We start from the raw sequence: 21273 nt of genomic DNA on the forward strand, positions 1-21273 counted from the left end.
TTGTGTAGTCCAAATTTTTTAAGCATAGGTGCATTAGGGACGGGGCTAATGGGGTCAATGCCCAGGCACCCTTGACTAGCAGGGGCCTGGGAGGGCCCTGGGCTGCAAGGTCTTGTGGCCCATCTACTTTGAAAAATATTTTATATAAGCTTGAATATGTGGGCCCCACAGCATATGCAAGGCCCCCTCAATAGGCCCCTGTGATTATGAGGGTCCTCAGTCCTTTTATAGAACCCTCTTGTTTCAAGTTACATTTTTTAACCACTCTTTAACCCTTTAGCGCCACTTGTAACATATTTATATACATGACTTTCTAGAGCCTCTACATCATCAACATGATTAAAAACCTGTTGTATGCTGTGTACTAGATGTTTACTGCCTCCAGTTGAAAATTTCCATGCTCTTCTGGAAGTAGAAGACCTAGTAATATATTTTCCAAAATGTCTGCCTTCGTACTGTGATGTACTCATCTTTTTGATGTGAAATCTTTGCTGATTTTGATATAGTAAAATGAACAATAATGATTATATTTTTACTGATATTTCAAAATTAGCATTTATTGAATTGAAGCAACATGTGCTCACTTAAAATGTCATTATTTTATAGACAAATAGTGTTGCAATTGTGTGTTTCAAATATGATACAGCAGGCTTTTGAGGTATAGCTCTCAATCATCATCATTCCATTTCATTCATGTCCACCACAGTAAAAAAGCTTTTAAAATATTGACATCATTTTTTAAGATATAAAGGGTGATTTATTTTACATATGTAGCTTGCTCTGTCATTATATAGATATTGTGATCTATCTCATTATTATAATGTGATCTTACTCTAATATTTAAAAATGTCACTTTTTTTCCCCCCCCCCAAACACCAGTATAGTGTTTGGTGTATAAAACATAATTGATTAAAAAAAAAATCATATTGTATTTGAGGTGCTGAATTGCAATGCCATACATTTCTATAAAGCAAGGAGAGAAAGTTGTCATGGCCAAACTCTGAAACATTTGGCATCTCTGAAAAGCCCAGGGTGTCCTCTTAAGGTACACAAACTATATACTATTCATTGCTTTAACTGCATGTTTGCCCTACATTACAAAATGTTTTAATTGTACTGTTTTTAAATCAGTACAAAAGTACTGATTTAACTAGATACATAAAGTTTGTCGAGACAAAATATAATGTTGGTTTTACACATTTTGTTACATGCTTGTTTTTGTTTTTACATGCTTGAGTTCACACTGATATGTATAACAGATGCTAAAATAGTACTGTTTCTTTAAGAACAGTGACAGTGCAGCAAACATTTGAGCGGTTTCTTTACCACATCCGTGCTGTGTGTTTGTCTCTTTTTGTACCCATTCTGTTATTTATAGTCAGATTAATTCAAACAAATAAAAAAAAATATTGTGTGAATCTCAGCATTAAAAGATAATTAAATCTAAATATAATTGGACCAGGGGGCCCCTAAATGAAAATGGGCACCAGGGCCCTTGCTAGTCATAATCCACACCTGCTTTAAGTACAAATTTGAAAACAACTTTGTATCTAGACATAGCATGGTGTGAACTCAGAAATTTCAAAAGACAGGGCTTCAAAGATATTCAAGTTCTGTTTATAAAGCACTGACCAGGACTTACTTTGTGGTAACAAGAAGTAAACACATAAACAATTCAATAGCTTTGAAGGATACTTCACTAAATATATATTATTTTGGATTGTTTATGAGTGCTTTTAAAGCAAACCATTGTATGAGATTAAAAGACCTTTGAACTGAAAAATGTTTTATCATCACATAAAACTTTATGAAAATGCCCTTTAATGTTAAACCGTAGAGTACTAAACAACATAATTTAACAACATATTAACAATTAACATGACCTGGTATCACCTGCAAATATTATAAACTTACAATGTCAGAGGTAAACCAAATAATGGCTGAATACGAATTATTTAGCAATTAAAATACACGATGATAGCGGAGAGTCGTCTTTTTGCATCAGATCTTACATACTTTGAAGGAATGGTGTGAAAATTAATGAACCTTCAAATCAAACAGGGGCACTGCTCAGCCTCCCACTTTGTCCATGTGGCGTGATTGATACACAGGTTTCAAAAGAACTGCAGACAACAGTTTGAAGTGCAAGCTCCAAAGCCTGGGCGTCTTTGAGAGCTGGTTCAATTTGTCATGAGACCCAGCAGAGAGCTGCTGAGAAAATACTTTTTAACGGGCAGATGCAAGACCGGCTCCCTAGTGTCAGTTACAGATTCATGCGGTCTCAACTGTGCCCAATGCCTCACGTTTATCAGTCATTCCTTAGAACAGGTCTAAATCAGTGGGGAACCTCCATTACAAGGCTAGATCATCCACTGCTACAATGGATCAGGACAGGATGAGCTCATGGACTACAATGAGCAGAAAGCGTTGGAAAATAACTCCTCCCTGGCACAGCCTTCATCTGAACTGTTAAATTCTGATGATCCATTTTAAAGAGCTCTCTCTCACTCTTTTTATGAATCATGCACAGATTTACATGATTAGTGTCCTCACTGGAGTTAGAAAAAGTCAGATTCATTCATGTTTTGATTAAAAAAATAGAAAGATCACGGCACTAGAACTCATCATCTGTGTCGATCAGCATCACTTTATCAGATTTCTTTGAACTCTTGGAGGTGCTGACTCCTGCCTTGCCATTCATGTTGGGTTGCACTACTTCCTGGGTGGACTGCTGGGTGTACTGTTGATAGGCTGGCGAGAAGTTGTGGATTGCGTCCTGAACCATGTCTCCAGGGTTAATTGTCTCCTTCAGGCCACTGGATATGCTGTGCATGGGTGCTACGTTCTCTACAAAAACAATACAAATTGATAAAGGCATAAAATATAATCAGATTTATTTGTGTTCACATTTAAGCCTACAAATGAGGAAATCCAAATGCTTTGAAACTTGAGGAGATGTAACTCAGACACACTACCAAGGAAACAAGATGAAGTTTCATAAATTATCATTTCTAAAACCCAACGGTATATAATGGTTACCATCTGAGCCCATGCCAGATATATTGCACCAATGTAGAATCAAAGAACTCAACAGAAAGACGCACCTAATATAGACATTGTACCCGATTTCAAAGGAACATTAACCTTGATGAACAATAAACAACATGGACGTACCGATGCAAAGCAGAACTTTTATTTCATATTTCAGATTTATGAGGTATGTCATTCATCTGGATTGCACAATCTGCAAACAACCGTTGACATTCCGACCAATGCAATCATGCTATTATCCTTACTCTTGTGAACATGTCGCCATGGGCACTGCCAAGGTCCTACCCAGCTGTTTGTAAATAGAAAGCGGGATAAAACGGCACTAGCAATGTGCTTCTCTGCTCCACTCATGTGGTTTCCAAATCACTTTCCTGGTTAATTGATCTACTAGAAGCTGGAGAGGCAGAGCCAGCACATTGGAAAGAAATTCACAATCCCCATATTTGTCTCAGCTGTGGATTATTTAAATTAGGTTACAGAGTACAGCCTGATACACAGCAATATGGTGAGTTCCAGCAAACTGCATCTTGCCTTGTGGTTGATGGATGAGAGCCTGGTCAGAGGTGGAGGCAGGCTGCCACAAGAGGCGCGCAAGTTTCCGACCTACCATCTAAGAAATAGTTTAACACAGCTTGTAGGGATGTGTGTTCTGCAGCAACATGCCTGAAAACAGTATGATTGCTGTGGTAAACCCTAAACCAGAGAAAAGTCTGTTTGAGGATGAGTGGATTGGTGTTTTGGAAGCTGGCCTCATGGGTGGAGGGTGAGAACTCTAGATCAGCATATTATCCTGAGCTTCTTTCCACAGCTGGTCAGCTCGGCAGAAAAGGCCATCCTGGAAGGTTGCACTGCCTAACAGGCTTCAGCGGAGAACAGTGCACACAGTTGCAACCTTCTAGGCCAGAAACATACTTTAGACAAGTATGCATTCACAAATATGAGAGCTTGGCAAAAGCATTGCCAATGTGCTGTCCGACTGAACAAGCTTAACATAAATTCTTGCGTTTCTGTGGCGGTAACAAACCTCAGTCCTCAAGGGGGCAATGTTACCTTCAAAAGTATGTGCCATTAAACCAACCTGGTCTCATAGAGTAAACATGACTATACTGTACATTTTTGCAAAACTTGTTAAATTTCTCCAGGTACAATTCCCTGCATTTTCCAGGAGAAATGAACACAAGAGGTGCTACAACATCTGTGTGTTTTATTCAATTTCACTCAAATCATGACTTATATGGCTAATTATGACTTTATAAATACTTATTTTTTCTCTGTATTACTCAGACCCTTTTATTTAATGTAATATCCACACTTTTACCCAAACACATCTATTTTAATGCTCTTATTACAGACTCACCTCCTCATATACACTTATTCCAACACAATTAGCTTGCACAGTAGCTCACATGATAGGGTGTTGCACTTACGACGTACTCACGCAAGGCACTGTTGCCTTGTACCGTGCCCAAACACGAGTGTCATATTGATCCATATGATCCCATTGGCCACATGATCCATATTGACAACTATCAAGTAATATGCTGTTATACACCTACCAAATCACACGATGAAAGACCTTGGACTAAAATAGAAAATTAACATTCAAACTGACATAAGGATATCTGATTGACAGTCGAGTTATATTTCATCCAGACCTCTTAAATCAGAAAACAAAGCAGCTTTTAACATGCAGCAGCAACACTGGCATTACAACTAATATGAATTGAAAATTTCTATGCCACCTTGAAAACCACAAGTGGAAGAATATTAATGATCTGTTAAGCATGGAGGGTAGCTTTTGTAGTCATTAGACTATGTTCAGAATGGAATACTGGCAGTGAACTGTATACTCCCTAACAGGGCTGGATTGGTAATCTGGCATACCGGGCATTTTCACGGTGGGCCGACGCACTTTTGGGCAGATCAGGGGCGTAATAGCCATCGTGAGAGCTGGACCAGTGGTTCGGCAGCGAAACATGCCGAATAGTCCGCGATAAGCAGCAATGAGCCGCCGCGTTATGTACCACAAAATGGCGCCGCGATATGAAAAAGGACACCGAACAGTTGGGCCAGTTGCCATGTAAAATCCCAGGCCGATTTGTCTTCCCAGTCCAGCCCTGCTCCCTAAATATATATATATATATTTATTTATTTATTTTTTTTAAGTAGTATGTGAAGCAGTACACATAATATGCAGCGTTAAATGCTTCAAACTGTAGTATGCTACAATGTTGTCTCATGACCTCACTATGAAATGCATGTTAAATTCAGTGAGTGATGTCCTATTGTATTTTTGATCAAATTTTGTGTAAAAATGCAAATAATAACTAAAAATAGTTAAAATTGCTTTCGGTTCATTAAGCAGACGGAAAAAAGGTCAAGTTGAGTGCATTGAATTTTGTGCATTTTGGGAAATGTAGCAGGTCATCAGGGTTTTCCTATGCATAGAGATAGAGTCAGTATACACTCACATATTCCTATAATAGTGTGGTATAGTAGTATGCCCTTTCAAACATAGCCAAAAGATGGATATTCCAGAAAACTAAACTGAAAACAAAAATGGAGAAAGCTTTGTGTTTTTCGGAAGTGTCAGATTTTGAGAGTCCTAACCTGGTGCTTGACTCTTCTTCTCGCGGTAAACACTTGAGGTAAAGGCGTAGCGGAGAGCGATGGAGGCAAAGAACATCTCGATGCAAATTATGAAGTTCTGCCAGCCAGCTGCCACTGTACCAGCACCCACCTCATGCCCATCAATGATCAGAGCTTCTGGGATCACACCACAACGCTCCAAGATTGCCAGAACCATACCTGAAATAAAGAGAAACAAAAACTCTTGCATTCATTTAGGACAAATAATAATTACAAAAATAATTGTCATTTAAGCTGGAGAATTTCAACATATACTGTTGTGTATTATATCAGTTCTAAAGACGTCCTCCATTTTGACCAAGAAACACATTGAGGTTAATGCACAGTTTTAAAAACAGTTTTCTGAAATACTCTATTCTGATTGGTCAATGGTGCCATCTAGTGGCCTGATAGGTGGATGTGCGGTTGTTTCTGATAAATGTCAGACTGCTAGATGACACTGACCAATCAGAACTGAGTATTCCAGAGAGCCATGAAATAAATTATAGTATCTTAGCAAAGGTTTGGAGAACAAACAGTTATATTATCAGAATGCAAAAAAGAAAAAGTGCATAAAGCTCAAAATGTGTTCCTCATCTGAGTATTGGAAGCCATCTTTCCTGCTCCATGGATTACTGTGAGATCTCTTCAAGTAAGCTAATGTAATAATAAGCATAAGCAATAAACAGAACTCTGATGCAAACCGGAGTTGGATTTCAGCATTTCCGCAATTTATTACTTTTCACATAATTACATCATTTCAATGCAAATCAGTGTTTCATGTCCATGTATTTATTTATTTGGTTAGTAGCTGTGTAATAAGCGGGATAATGTAGTTGGTCGGTCGGTTATTGCAAAATAAACCCGACATGTTGCATCACACTGAGGGGGTTTATATTGCAATAACCGTCTGACTGTACATTATCTCTTATTTATATGCTGGCTGAGAATGTATATTTCTTTATAGCATACAACTCAGTGTGGAGAATGGAGCAGGTCACATGTACTGACTAGGGCTGCCTAATGTTAACTTTTAAGATTAAATTAATGTTGTTGAATTTAAGATGTTAATATATGTTCAACACAAACAAACAATGATGCCATTGATCAGTAAATAATGAGAGAGAAAACCTTTCCTAACAGCTTCCTTATTTATAATTCAGATATTATGAATCAACAGATGGAACATACACCATTAGCAGTTTTTGTAGGCCCAAATTTAATTATTGAAGCAGAAGGAGTACAAAAACACAACACTAATAAGGCTAACAGGCTAGTGGCGAACGTCTTCAATTACTATTTTTTCCCCCTCAAAACAGTAAGTGAATACATTAAACAGAATGCATTTTGTATAGAATTTATATATATATATATATATAAACTCTAATATAAATATATATTAGTATCCCAAATGAGATGCATTAATTTGAGATTAATAATGCTGATGCCAAAATAAATCTTGAAACCGTTAAATTAAATGACGATCAAGAATTTTAATCTACTGACATCCCCAATACTGATACATCCAGCCGTTTAACATTCATAAAAAATAGGGCTGCCCCCTAATTGTCGACCAAACATTAGTTGATAAGAAGAGTCTTGATCGGCCAAGTTTTCATTGGTCGCAGAAAAAAAAAACCTCAATAGGGGGTACAATGGGGTAATTTTTGTTAAGCAGGGATAGGGTTAAGCCTGCACAATATAGCAAGACACCTTGATTTCAAACTCTGAACTTTACTTATTTATTTATTTTAAATACAAATTTCAAACAAAACATAAAAAATTAAGTGCAATTAAAATGTGTTGTTCAGCTTTTTGATAGATGGATTTACAACGGTTGTGAAAATATATCTGAAATTGTCCAGGAAAAAACATCTTGTGTGCGAATAATTTTTTTGTTTGTTCTTTCCTTCACAATGTATACACTACCTGTCAAAAGTTTTGAAACACTTGACCGAAATGTTTCTCATGATCTTTTTTTTTTTTTAAATTGTATTCTTTGATCTGAAGGTGTATGCTTAAATGTTTGAAATTAGTTTTGTAGACAAAAATATAATTGAGCCACCATATTAATTTATTTTATTATAAAACTAAAATGTAATAATAATGGACCAAATAATTAAGTGCCCAACATAGATAGGAACTCTTTCAATACTGTTTAAAAAGCATCCCAGTGTGATACCTCACGAAGTTGGTTGAGAAAATGTCAAGAGTACATGACTCCAAATTCTAGGCAAAGGGTGACTACTTTGAAGATGCTAAAATAAAACAGAGATTTGAATTATTTTGGATTTTGTTTAGTCACAACATAATTCCCAAAGTTCCATTGATGTTATTCCATATTTATGATGACTTTATTATAATTTTTTACATTTAAGAATAATAGTAAAGAATGAGTGTTTCAAAACATTTGACTGGTAGTATATATACAGTGTATATATATATATATATATATATATATTGCAATATCCAATTACATCAGCAACACCTGGGCTGAGGGATTGGTGAACATTCTTGCTTTAGTGATTTTGCAATGAAAATGTACTTATTTAATAAAACAAGAAATTGCACTCCAAATGAAATGAAAGCTATTAAAATAATGAAATTATATATATATATATATACTTGCCTTACAGTAAATGGAAAGGTGGTTTTATATATATATATATAAAACCACCTTTCCATTTACTGTAAGGCAAGTGTCCGTTTAGGAGGAAAATTAATATATAAAAAAGAAGACTTAAAAACAATTATAAACTTATTATAAAACAATAATACAATTATTAAAAACAATAATTATAATGATGATAATAATCACAGAATTATAAATCATGGTTCGAGGTGAATGTGTTTTTGTATTATTTTATATAGTTTTTATTATTTTGCACTCTGCAGAGTTGCGTTCACAATAAACTGCTTTGTGGAAATAAAGTGACTCAAAACACCTCCAGAGCTCAGATGTCAGAGGTCATTTGCTGCACTCATAGATACTGTTTCCTAACAGTGTGTCATACATGCACATATACGGCTTTTCTGTCATCTTTTGTTAATAATATAATAAAGTGTTTATTCAAGCGGATGACTATGTGTCTACGGGCAAATTATTTGTAATATTAATTTGAAAATAATAAAACCCTAATAATAAAAATAACAATTTAATACATGGGAAAACGAGCCAAATATCGTCTTGACTTCATTCAGCTATTGGTGATCACTCTGACCATCGTCGATCCTTGAGATCATCGTATGTCGGCACAATCCTAATGTGCATTTCTCTCGATAAATTAACAAAATGTTCAGACATGTTCATGTGTGCGCTTGTAAAATGTAGATTTTAAAGGCTCATTTTTATGGTTTAGTATTTCTCTGTAATGTAAAACAGTGTTAGCAATGTTACATAAAACATTGTTTCTCAGCCCTGGAACTCAACCCCTATTCTGGTGCCCCCTAATATACATTAAAGTAATTAAATTAAATTAATATCATAAACGCATAACAACTAGTCGACTAATGGCTTAAACTAACGACTGCTAGTCAACTAGGAAAATCTTTGGTCAGGGGCAGCCCAAGTGAAAACAAAACTGTAATGTAATGTCTAGTTTAGGAACACAACATATTCCTGGGTGTGCTGAGTGACCCACCTTGCCAGAAAGAGAGGAAGATGACGGATTTGATGGTAAGAAACTTGAGTACAGGCTCATAAGGTCTCAGCAGGTCACTTGTGGCAAAGTAGAAGAGGAAGAGGGCATACAGAGCCAAACTGACAGAGAAATTGTAGATTATGGTAATGTAGAGATAACCTCCTGTTACACTATACAAAGAGAAAAAACACAAGCAATTAAACACACTGCATTAAAAAAAAGCCATCATTTTACAGCTTGTCAGAATGCAAAGACGGAAGTTGTGTTGTTATTATGTGCTGACATGAGATGAAATGTATGAATGACAGGTCTGCTCACTTAAAATCTCCATCATGATATTTTCCAAACGCTTGGAGGAGGATGGTGATGACAGCCATGATGGGTTTTACAACACAGAACTGAAGCGTGGCCTGGATGACAACATTAGCGACAGAAGCATGCGAGTATTAATGAAGCACCTCTGACTGAAAATATTATCGCGCTTCTGCCAAGTCAACATGGGTGTCCTAAAATAGTTTGTATGACACAGGACTTGGTAAAAGGAAAAGCTGTAATGTTTCATATGTATTTTTAACAGGAAGTGCTTGCTAAATCAACAAAGGTTTGACATGATTGACAAATCCACTCATTGAGAACAGCATATAGAGGATTTGTTCCCCAACCTCATTACATCCAAGTAGGAATCAGCTGCTTGACTCATAAACAGGGAACTTCAATGAAATCAAATCAAAGTTGTCAGTCTGAAAACCGGTCTCGAAATAATTAGTGTGCTCTGTCCCAGCAGCAGTCTGATATATCTAGCAAGATGATGCTTCAAAAATCCCATATTTAGGTGTCCAGTCAGACAGAATCATGCTTTTTCAAATTCCACTTTCTATAAAAAGTTTAATTCACCTTCTTTCCAGTCTTTTGAGGACGGGGCTCTCAAATCCAATTTCCATCACTATTATACTCAAAGTGCAAACGGCTTTCTCAGCTGCTGCACAGACAGTGTCGGGCTGAAGGCGACAGCTATTTTTTGCGTTTATTATAGAGCTTCTTGCACCTGCTTCCTACAGTTTTTAATCCTACTTTAACCCCTGTAGCTCCTCAGAAAAGAAGATATTACAATGATAGCAGCTGCCACTTCACAACAATTCAGGTAGAAAAGGTAGGTCAAAGTTGAGGAAACTTCGGACCCTGTTTTAACATATACTAACATACCTGCTATTTATATATACCATTAACTGCATGTTCCAATACAACTGCAGGCCAAAACAGTGGATATATGAGCCATATGTCATGTATAGGTGCTGTTTTTGATTTCAGAGACAAAAAGGGGGAACAAACCTGCTTGCAGAACCTCAAGAACCCAATAGAGTAGCTTATTCCCACCAGGCAGCACGTGCCATATAGACAACTCGACCTGTAAGAGGAACAAGAAGAGGAATATTTGGAAGTATTTTAGTTTGATGAACATATCTCCTATAAGATGCATCATAAGTAAGTAGAAGCAGCCAGATGCCAATTTATTTTGCACATACTGCCAATTACAAATTATAGACCATGTTGTCAGACCTTGACCTAGCAATTAGCACAAAAAACTTTGGCACATTCAGCCATAGTGCTCATGAGTCTGACTCGTAACCCCAATTTCCCTCTTAATCCCATCATTTGGTAGTACGTTCTCTCTCTAACCCACTGGTTACCATGACAATAACATTTAAAATGAAGAAAAATGTCATCACTGGTTCATATTCTTGCAAAAGAGGCTAGGAGTTTTAAAAAGAGACTTGAGGACACTTACTGAATATGCTTCCCTCTTATTTCCAACATGATGGCACTCTCGCCTCCGAGATATTCAAAAGACAGGCTCAGGAAGTTGTATATCACAAATGCTATAACAAGAAAATAGAGTCAATATGGTCAATCATAGATGACCGCTTAACTTTAAACACATTAAATTTGCAGTGAGTGATTTAAACAATAAGCAAACAGAACATGCTCATCTCATATTGCATTGCACAATAGAAAAAAAGGTAAAGTTGATCCGTTTATTAAATAAACGTCTGTTCGCGGTTATTTGATCCAACCACAATTCTTTGAGAAAACTGCGATTACTGTGCACTTCAAATTCCAATCACATTTTAATCTCCAAATTAAGGAAATTAAGCAAATACTGTATATAGAAATGCCTTGAATGTCACATGTCTTATTTTCCGGTGTTATTGCATTATGTGAGCTCTCAAAAAATTAACTCAGCACCTGATGAGTGCATGAACATTAAGCTTTTGAAGCATTTAGACATTTAAAGTATTAGTAAATATTTAGATTTGCAATATTTTCCAAGTTTTTAAAGCCTTAAATCTCCCTATTTTATTATATGATTCCATGTTTAATATTAACAAAGGACTTCTTAAGGCATATGAAGCACAAATACACATTTAGTATGATAATTTGTATAACAAATAAATTGTCATAATTGTGAAAACCCTAATAAAGATAATTCCTCATCATATTCACAATTACTTCTGACAATAATCGTCAGCCAGATTTTATTATTGTGACAGCCCTATATAAGAGTTGTTTTTGTGTCAAGGAAATCTATCCTCAAGGGAATGTTCACTCAAAAATGTCTCTCATTATTTACTTACCCTCATGATATCCCAGATGTGTATGACTTTCTTTCTTGACCAGAACACATTTGAAGAAACAGAGAAAAATATCTCAGCTCAGTATGTACTTAAAATGTAAGTGAATGGTGATTTCTCTTTTTAAGCTCCAACAAGCTCAGACAGTCAGCATAAACATCATCCATACGACACCAGCGTTTAAACTAATGTCTTCTAAAGCATCAAGATCAATATTTAAGTACTTTTTAACTATAATCTAGTGCTTCAGGAGAGGATAAAGTCCAAGTGGTCTCGTGTGACGTCTTCATGTTGCCATGGATACAGAGTTAATCTCACATTCTCCACTTGGTTGAGGCATTCAGGCTAAGCACACAAATCCACCATGGTGAGTAATGAAACAGATAAATACAGACATAAACCAAAACCAGCCGAGCTACTGTAAAGTGTTCCTCCTTCTCACTTGTAAACAGCACTGCTCTTCCAGCTGTGACGAACGCGCGTCAGTTCTCGTGTTTCAAATGTCAATGCGATTACATCATGTGCGCATACCGCTGCAGAAAGGAAGCATAATTTAGAGTTTTAAATTAAGTAAAATTACTTAAATATTTATATTTTTCGCACCAATAGCGATTGTGTCCCTTTAGAAGACATTCATTTAACAGCTGGAGTCGTATGGATGAAGTTTATGCTGACTGTCTGTGATTTTTGGACCTTCAAATGAGAAATCACAATTCACTTGCATTTTAAGGACCTACTGAGCAAAGACATTTGTTAATTTTCTTCATATGTGTTCAGCTTAAGAAAGAAAGTCATACAAACTTGGGATATCATGAGGGTGAGTAAGTGATGAGAGAATTTTCAATTTTGAGTGAACTATCCCTTTAATCTGGGACTGGTATTTAAAGACAGCTGAGCTGCAGCTAATAGTAAGGTTTTTTTATTTTTTTTACAGTGTTTGCAAGATTTATTAGCTTCTATATCTGGTGAGAGTTCAATTTTAGTTTAATTGACTGTCATTACACTGGAACTTAATATCTTTGCACTTACAATGGAATGAATCATTTACAAACTCTTTCGTCTAAGAACTCATTTAACAATGTTATAATTCACCTTCCCGGTTTAATGTGTTAACTTATAGTGCAGTTGAAAAATTTTATAGTGCAATTCAAACTACAGCTACATATTTAGACAGTAAAGCAATCAAAATCTGTTGCAGTTATTAATTTCAAAGAGTAATTTGCATACTCTTTTACTATGTAAGATAAAAGTAAAACAAAACATGATATGAATCTCTACACAGGATTTTCCCCATGTAACTTAAATTAGAGAATAAAAACAATGCTTCAAATCTTTATTGTCTAAAAGTAGTGGGATAGGACATTTACTCCTCCTTTTTTTCATCATAATGGTTAACGGTGGTGCAACAAACAGGTTTGTTCAGTTACAGCGATTCTGTATCTGTTGCGGTCAATGAAACCTGCAACCCAAGTTCTGTAAAGCAGGCTCTCCTCCCTTACTGCAGGCCAGACTTCCAACAATAGCACACATCACAGCACTATGATATTGGGGCTGAGTAATCTTACGCCCAGTGGGTGTGGGGGTAGGAGCAGGGTGGCACTGGATTTGATTAAATTGTTTTTATTATTTAAAGGAATATTTTTTAACCATATAAAATTATAGTGTGTCATAATTTTTAATCAAATACTTCAATATAATTCAATTAATATTTTATGTTATACATGGACAGCACAACTTCTAAATAAGAATATTAATAATTATATCAGATGTTCATAATAATAATAAAATATATCAGATATTAAAAATACAAAAAAGACAAATCCATCACAGCAGCATTGTGTCACACAAGGTCACTTTCATTGACATTATATTTCTTAGCCTGGGTGGCACCCATTTGCTGTACCTTCATAGCAATCTCGAACAGAGTCAAAATAGACGTAATACTGGTCATTACTGATGAACAGCAGGCTGAGCCAGGAGTCAAAAGCAAAGATGGGCACAATGAAGAGGATCCGGATAATATAGCGCTGCTCGTTGGGCACCGTGTAAGACTTCAGGTGCAGGTAGATCTAAAAGACAAAGATTTCTGTAAAGCAAAACCAAAATGGTCTCAGTTGCACTTTGCCATCTTGACAGTTCATAATAAATTACAACTAATCTGGCATGTTTTTCTCTCTTTGACCTCAAGCGTAAATAGTGAACAGTAAAATGTGCAACAGGTCAAAAGGTGGCAATAAAACATGAAAATTATTAATCATCTGGCACCACTCTTGTAATAGGTGTTTGGAAATTTCATTATTTACAACTGAAATTTGTCTGACTAACAGGAACTGGTATGCTGTTATACCAGTGATGTTGGACAACGGTAATTGGATAACTGTAAAAGTCTATAACAGTATATGGATGGATAATTGAGCAAATAAAACAAGGTGGTGCAAAACACAGTTAACACACTAAAGTTGACAATACAGACATTTGATAATTGAAAATCCAATAAGTATGATTAATAATGATTTCAAGGTTTGTTATTAAAGCAAGTCACAAGTACCAGTATTACAGACATTTTACCACATCTTAGGGTTGTCAATTATCCTCATTTCTGTATGAATATCATGGTCGCATCGCACTTGGTGTGGACAGACAGATTGGTTGTCGCTGGAATCTTATCGTGTCGCATCTGGTTAGGACAGTGGTTTTCAAAGTGTGGGGCATGGGACAGCCCAAAGCAGTTAATCAGTGTCAGGTGCACCACAGCTGGGATTATGTAACCAAAGATGTCTCACGTGCACCAGTTTCAAATGGGTGAAAAGATGAATTGATAATTACATTTTGGTCTGTTCCTCAAACAACACTATCAAATGGCTTCAAAAGATGTTCTTCAAAGCAATTTTCTGACAATGAGTTGTGCAGGAGCAGGTGATCGTCTGGTGAAGGAAGTATTCTGCAACTGCTACAACACAACTTTGTAGTTGGTGGACCTTTTGGTGTGGGCTTAGGCTCGTACCCAGTGACACCACATAACGGCTTTGTTCTCAGGTCCATTTTCATTTCAGTGGTTATTCAAGTTTTACGGTATCATTAATCTGGGGTAAATTATTGTCCAGACGTCTGCTTCCGAAACAGCACGAAGATGGCACGGTCACGTGGTACCGGTTACTTTTCTCAGCGCTGGCCAGGATGGGCCAATCACAGTAATTTATTATTACTGGAGTTTAAAAATGCTTTTATAGATAATGCTGGGACAGATTTCAATTCACAGGAATTAATTCTTGCAATTATTATTTTTTATTAAAAATATCTATCCAGGGTAAAATGTCTCTAGCAGTTTGTCCTGCAGCAGTATCAATTGTTATTCAATTTCAAAAGTATTGAAAGTATATAAGGAATAATTGTAATAAGTAACACAAGGCATGAATAAAATAAAAAACTATTTTGTCATTGTGACAAATCATTCATTCACATCCTTTTTCAATGAAGTGTAACTTCTCATTTAGTTTTCGTTGTATTTTTAAATAATTTTTTTGTATTAAATAAAATCGAAAGACAATGCAGTTTTTCTTGTATATTTCAATCATTTTCGAATACATTGGGGTTTTTTGTGATAGTTTGGAGATAGCCGATATGAGTTCTGGGTTATGAGTTTTAATGGGTTATCACAGATTTGGGATTTTAATGGCCGAATACAATTTAATGATAGCATATACAATCAAATTTAGAAAATACATAAACAATTGAATAATAGCAAAGATATAAACTTGCTAAACTTAGACTTATTTTCCACAATGTGTTATTCATTGACCAGGCTGTTGGTAGATTTTAGAAGTGGCACCACGTGTAATGATAACTTCCATTAATCTGCCAATCAGGCAAAATTTTCGCCAGTGCCAATAATCTCAAAGTGCCCCAGATGATCTTTCATGTAGCTGATATTATTTACACACTGGGAGTATTAAGGTACAATTTCTGTAAAGCTACAATATGTTACATGAAAAGCACAAGTATTTAAAGTAAATAATGTTCAATAAATACATTTCAAGTTACATTCATTATTAATAATATTAGTCAGAATAAACAACTGTTCTGCCAAGTAATCCTGTTCATTAGCCTAACTGTATGCTGCTAACAGTTTCCAAGCAACATATTAACTTATCACATTAATATAAAAATTCAACTGAAGTGTGGTGCCAGGTGTCAGCTATTGTACAACAGCTTTTAACATGGCTTATCCAATCAGAATTGTATATGCTTCACTATCTGTTTTACAATCTATATTTCTAAACAATATGAAGTGTGATGCCGGTCCATGACCTTAACCTTTTCATGAGTAGGGTCTAAGTTCCCCTGCAGTGCCCCCTGGAGTGAGTTATTTTTGCACGGGTCACTGCACAGCCGGTAGAAGGGGTGGAGTGTAGACAAGTATTTTTTTTATTATTATATATATGAAAAATATATATTTCTTGTCATTCAAATGTTTTAATACATATATAATATAGCAAAAATGTGAACAAATGGTTATGTCTGTTGTGCAGTATTTGTTTTATTTTGTTTATATATAGCTATAAAAAAATACAAATAAATAAAATAAAATTCAACTATAATATCAGCAGTCCAGTTTGCCTATATGCACAGTTTGACATCTCACACATTGAGTGTGAGTGTGTAAGAGAGACAGGCGCTAATGAAAACAGACTTGGCTGCATGCTCGGATAGTCGTGCTCGAAGGGCATCTGCGAGTATACAAGTTTTAAACGGTTATCATGGTGCTTGTGGTATTTTGGCTGTCTGTTTCAGTAAACAAACGTATTATATGCCTGAAAAGACTGTTTGAGTTGCTGTTTGTGTGAATGAAAACCGCATCTGCACCTAAGCAGATGTGGCTGCATGTACGGGAAGATTGTATTTAGATATGATGGCTGTGTGCATATACAAGCTATGAACTGTTATCCTGGTTCTTTGGTGACAAGTTGGATGTATGTATATAAAATTTATTTTGTGGTTTAGAAGACTATATGAGCAACTGTTTGAGCAAATATAAATAACAGGCGCTTACCAGGGCAGCCTGCATCAGGGCAAAAGCCCTGACTCAAGATTTGAACCTGGTAGCTTGTAACACAACTGGCTGTTGCAGAAACACATGTGTGACACTTCTCAGCGGGGCACGGTTATGTCGGTATGTATGAAAGGGTTAAAGTCCCTTTGAAATTTATGTACCAGCATTATAAGGGGGCCAATATTCTGTGGCTTCTTTAAACTCTTGGACAGTCAATCATTTGAAATCAGATTATTTCAGCCCTTCATTCCATGAATACATCCACTGATATATTTGTGAGCTTCTGAAAAGTAAAGCGAGTCACTCTCTGAACTGATGTCCTCCATTTCCCCAAGCTTGCAGGGAAAATAAGTTCATAGTCTCACCAACTCAATAATGCAGAACTGACAGTGAGAGAGCCATGCTAAGTGTAATGGTTCTGGCCATTGACTGTCTGCTGGCTGCCGCAGTCATAGTCAAAGCTAATTACAACCTGTCTGAACCTGAGAGGAAATGCTTTTGGAGCTGCGGGGCCCCAAACAGAAAGGCCGGTGTATCACAAGGTGTAGCTCAACTTTAAGATCTTTAAGTGCTGCCTTGTCAATGATATATAAAAATTCACTTCAATTTTCAGAAAGGCTAGCCCAGAAAGTAGTTATGTTCTAAATAGAAGGACTTCAAACACTCCTTTGATAGTCCCTGGCACTGATGGGAAAGTTTTTCAGGCAAATCAGTAACTTCAGAACAGGGTGCTTTGGAATTGTAATCTCAATTTCTGCCTTTAGTATGCAGAGCATAAGAAAAAACTCTGCCGGGAGAAGATTTTTTTTAAGTGAAACCGAAAAAGACACTAAAATACTAAAACAATCCTGAGAACCTCTTCAGGATTTACATATGTTGTCTCACACAACCCTCCACCAATCCTCTGTAGGCAGCTATTTGCAAAGCCACGGATGAGGTGGTGGTGGATGAGTTATTCTGCTGCTAGGTTTAGGGACAATGACATTATGGCTTCAAGAGAAAAACTACTAAACAGGGACTCATTTCCAGTCACTATATACCATTCCAATGTTGTTGAGCTGCATCAAAACCATCAGTACCACAGAGGTATTGGCTTTTGAATGGTGCAAAAGATGTTTTGGATGCAATCAAATCGAAGTCCACCAGGTACACCAAGCAGTCATGCAATTCAGAGCAGAAAAAAACATGGTTTCTGACCCCTGATCTCCACCAGTAAAATCCCAGTAGTTAAGTTACATAACCGATGCTTGAGAAAAATATATTCTTCAATAAATTTATTCACGGGTCACATAGGCATCAATGAAAGTGGATTTGAAATATACCAGCAAGAGCGGGGAAATTAGATTTCAGCCTTCCCTGAAAATGAACAATGCTGCCCAACATAATTGGTAATTCGAAACACATGATAAGTATATACATACTGTGCATCCACGTCACCTGACAATTACATTTTGCATTTGTAAAACTCATCCACCTCCAGCTGATTTCATCTTTATCTTATTGCAGCTAAAATGTAATGGGCACTGCCCCAGCCAAATCATTCATATCTTGCAGATATGTAAGGGTGCTTGTTTTTATCGGTGAATAAAAAAAAATTCAGCACCCCTCAGCAATGGGAGAACATATATATATCTACAAAGAGATGATCAAACCCCAGTCTGACAGCTAAGAAAACAGCCCTTATCTCTTTTACTGATACAGCTGGTGAAAAGGTTAGTGAATGATGCTCTTTCATTGACCACAAAAGGACTTCCTGCATAAACAAGTGTTGGGCACACAAATGTTGGTCTTGCTTTAGTTTCACAGTCATTCACACTTCAAACATGCAAGACACTGCTGTTGAGGGTTTTTCCTGTAACAAATACAGTATATCTAAACTACAATGATAAACTTCAGATCGGCATCTACTATTTGATATACTGCCAAGCATTACGCAAAATCTATAGTTAGATCTGTTTAATAAGGGCACTTGTTTACTTCAAAAACAAGATCCTGCTACTTTTAAAGAACTCTCGGTTGAAAGAGCAAAAGCTGAACTGCACTTTGCAGATGGCACATCAGTGTACATATCCTATCCGTTGTGTATCCTAATATTACATCATCAGACTAAAGCCCACTAAAGCTACATTTTGTGTTTACACTGCATGCTTATCAGCTCTATGAACAGGCACTACTCAGTACTGTAGTTACCTTTGGTTGGTCAAGGACAGCTAACAGTGCTCTAAATGGATAATATAGTGCAAAGAACACAAGGAAGTCTGTCCAGAACAAAGAAGCAGGTATTTATTGATCTCTGATGATCGATAACCAGTGGACACAGGGAGTGGAGCAATAGATATTCCTGCTGTTTTATGACTGTGTGGCATAGACTTTCTGAAATTACAGCGTTATCTAGATCCACAGTTAATAATGAGCCTGTGGTCACATATGAGGTAGGGGACAGATTGTAAAAGCATGTGTTTCCTCCGCCTAGGCAATTTGCTTTTATTTGCCTGCGCTCTGAGTGAACAGTGGCTATTAGTGCCTCCAGCCTTTCCCGGGCTACAACACCACTCCATTTAATGCAGAAATGTGTTCCTCACCTCGTGGCCTCTACAGGCTTTCACAGGTTTCTGTGCTGGCACTGGTTTAAAAGCAGCAGAGCACTCATAAGTAGAGCGGCTATGAGGCCTAGAATTTGTGTTATGTGTGAGAGCCTGGCTGTAAAATACCATGAATTACTTGTCCTCAAACACATTAGTGACATTTCATTCACCTAAATAAGCTTACCTGTTGACAGGTGATGATGAGTGCTGACCAAACGAAAATCCCCGACAAGGCTTGAGCAGTGGGGGTGTTGAGGAAGATCTTGTCGTCCCCCACTACTTCAGTCCCATTACTTGACCTGATCACCGTCATGTTAGAGATGTTGTTTACATTTGACAATAGCACGGCGTATGAAGACAGTGGGACTGAATCATTCATGTTTGGATATAAATCCATTGAGAGAGTCGCCTCCGTCGAATCATTCATCTATGAAAAAACTAAAACTTTATTAAATTAAAAAATATAAAGGCAATAATTAGATTATATCATTGAACAATTATATACTTTAACAGACTAATCAAGCAATTGTGAAATGTACTAATACTATATATGATTGTATCATAAGACATAATAGTATTTACATACATTTTTACACATAAATGTATAGCCTATAATATATACCCATAAGTTATATGTAAAAAATGATTATGAAACTATGATATTTAACAGGAAAACTTTCAAATAAAATCAATTTTACAACCTCATAGAATAGTACACCAAAATACCAAACTGAGGTATAAAACTATAACTATTAAAATAAATAAAAATACACAACATATAAACAAAAAGTTTCTGAAAGCTTCCAACACAGTTTGAAGGAGATTCACATTAGTAACCGTATTATTATTTAAATACACATTCATTTATAATGATTTCAATGTATTTCCAATTTATTTGGTAATTGTTTATTAATTATGTTTATTTAAAAAGCTGCTAATTGCGTAAAATGTCCTAGTTTCACAGAATTCATGACGTGTAGACAGATTTCTGAAACACTTACCCTGACACTGTCAAAACCACCTTTGAGAGGTCAGTCTTCCTGCGATCAAATAGTCCTCAGCAACTCAAATTACTTTATTATTACGTAACTTAATTCTGTAACTCGCATTGGTATTTAATAAGTTCATAGCAAATATCACGCATTAAAAAGCTTAAATATAAGACATATAGTCATACTTAGAGATGGCCCGTGCAACGACACCGTGTGGTAAAGCTCCTACTTCCTTGTTTTATTATTGACATGTCCGATCGAAGTCAGGTCAGCCAGTCAGCACGAGGCAACGTCAACAGCATTAAAACAAATAAATCGTGATAAAAATCCCGGCGTGGAGGCACAGGCACACAGTTATTACTGTAAGGCTTTCTTTAATCCCACAGCAACAAGTTCGTAGCTCTGTATCAAATTAGGCAGGTGGACGCAGGTCGCAACACAATGTACACCCAGGTCATTTGCGACTTTAGTCATTGGTCATGTGATATGATGGGAATAGCACCTGTCGAACAAAGGTAACGTACTGTGAACCTGCACTCTCAGTTCATAAAGATTAGATCTCTATCACAGTTAACAAAATGTAATATAATGAAACATACCAGAATAAATTAAAATTACATTCATATTTATTAATATTTATTATATAATTTATATTTAGAATAAAAGTGTCTACTAAAGAAATACTTTACATGTGAG

The 21273-nt window shown here is 36.3% G+C and overlaps 1 protein-coding gene across 3 annotated transcripts; it reads right to left on the bottom strand.

The window, feature by feature from the left end:
* Positions 1-534: 534 nt before the first annotated feature.
* Positions 535-21030, bottom strand: LOC127648486 (transmembrane protein 184A-like). Of its 3 annotated transcripts, none has more exons than XM_052133191.1 (9): positions 20763-21030; positions 19770-20023; positions 13854-14019; positions 11107-11197; positions 10650-10725; positions 9639-9730; positions 9321-9490; positions 5662-5859; positions 535-2847 (listed from the first exon to the last, which is right to left on the bottom strand). In XM_052133191.1, the coding sequence occupies exons 2-9, from the start codon at positions 20010-20012 to the stop codon at positions 2615-2617; spliced, it is 1269 nt and encodes a 422-aa protein (XP_051989151.1). In that variant the 5' UTR covers positions 20013-20023; positions 20763-21030; the 3' UTR covers positions 535-2614. The 3 variants fall into 3 exon arrangements, with proteins under 3 accessions (XP_051989151.1, XP_051989150.1, XP_051989149.1); XM_052133190.1 differs by having other exon boundaries at positions 19770-20012; positions 20587-21030; XM_052133189.1 differs by having other exon boundaries at positions 20587-21029.
* Between the last annotated feature and the right edge of the window lie 243 nt (positions 21031-21273).

This window comes from Xyrauchen texanus, chromosome 8, assembly GCF_025860055.1.
Source record: "Xyrauchen texanus isolate HMW12.3.18 chromosome 8, RBS_HiC_50CHRs, whole genome shotgun sequence".
Taxonomy (NCBI): Eukaryota; Metazoa; Chordata; class Actinopteri; order Cypriniformes; family Catostomidae; genus Xyrauchen; species Xyrauchen texanus.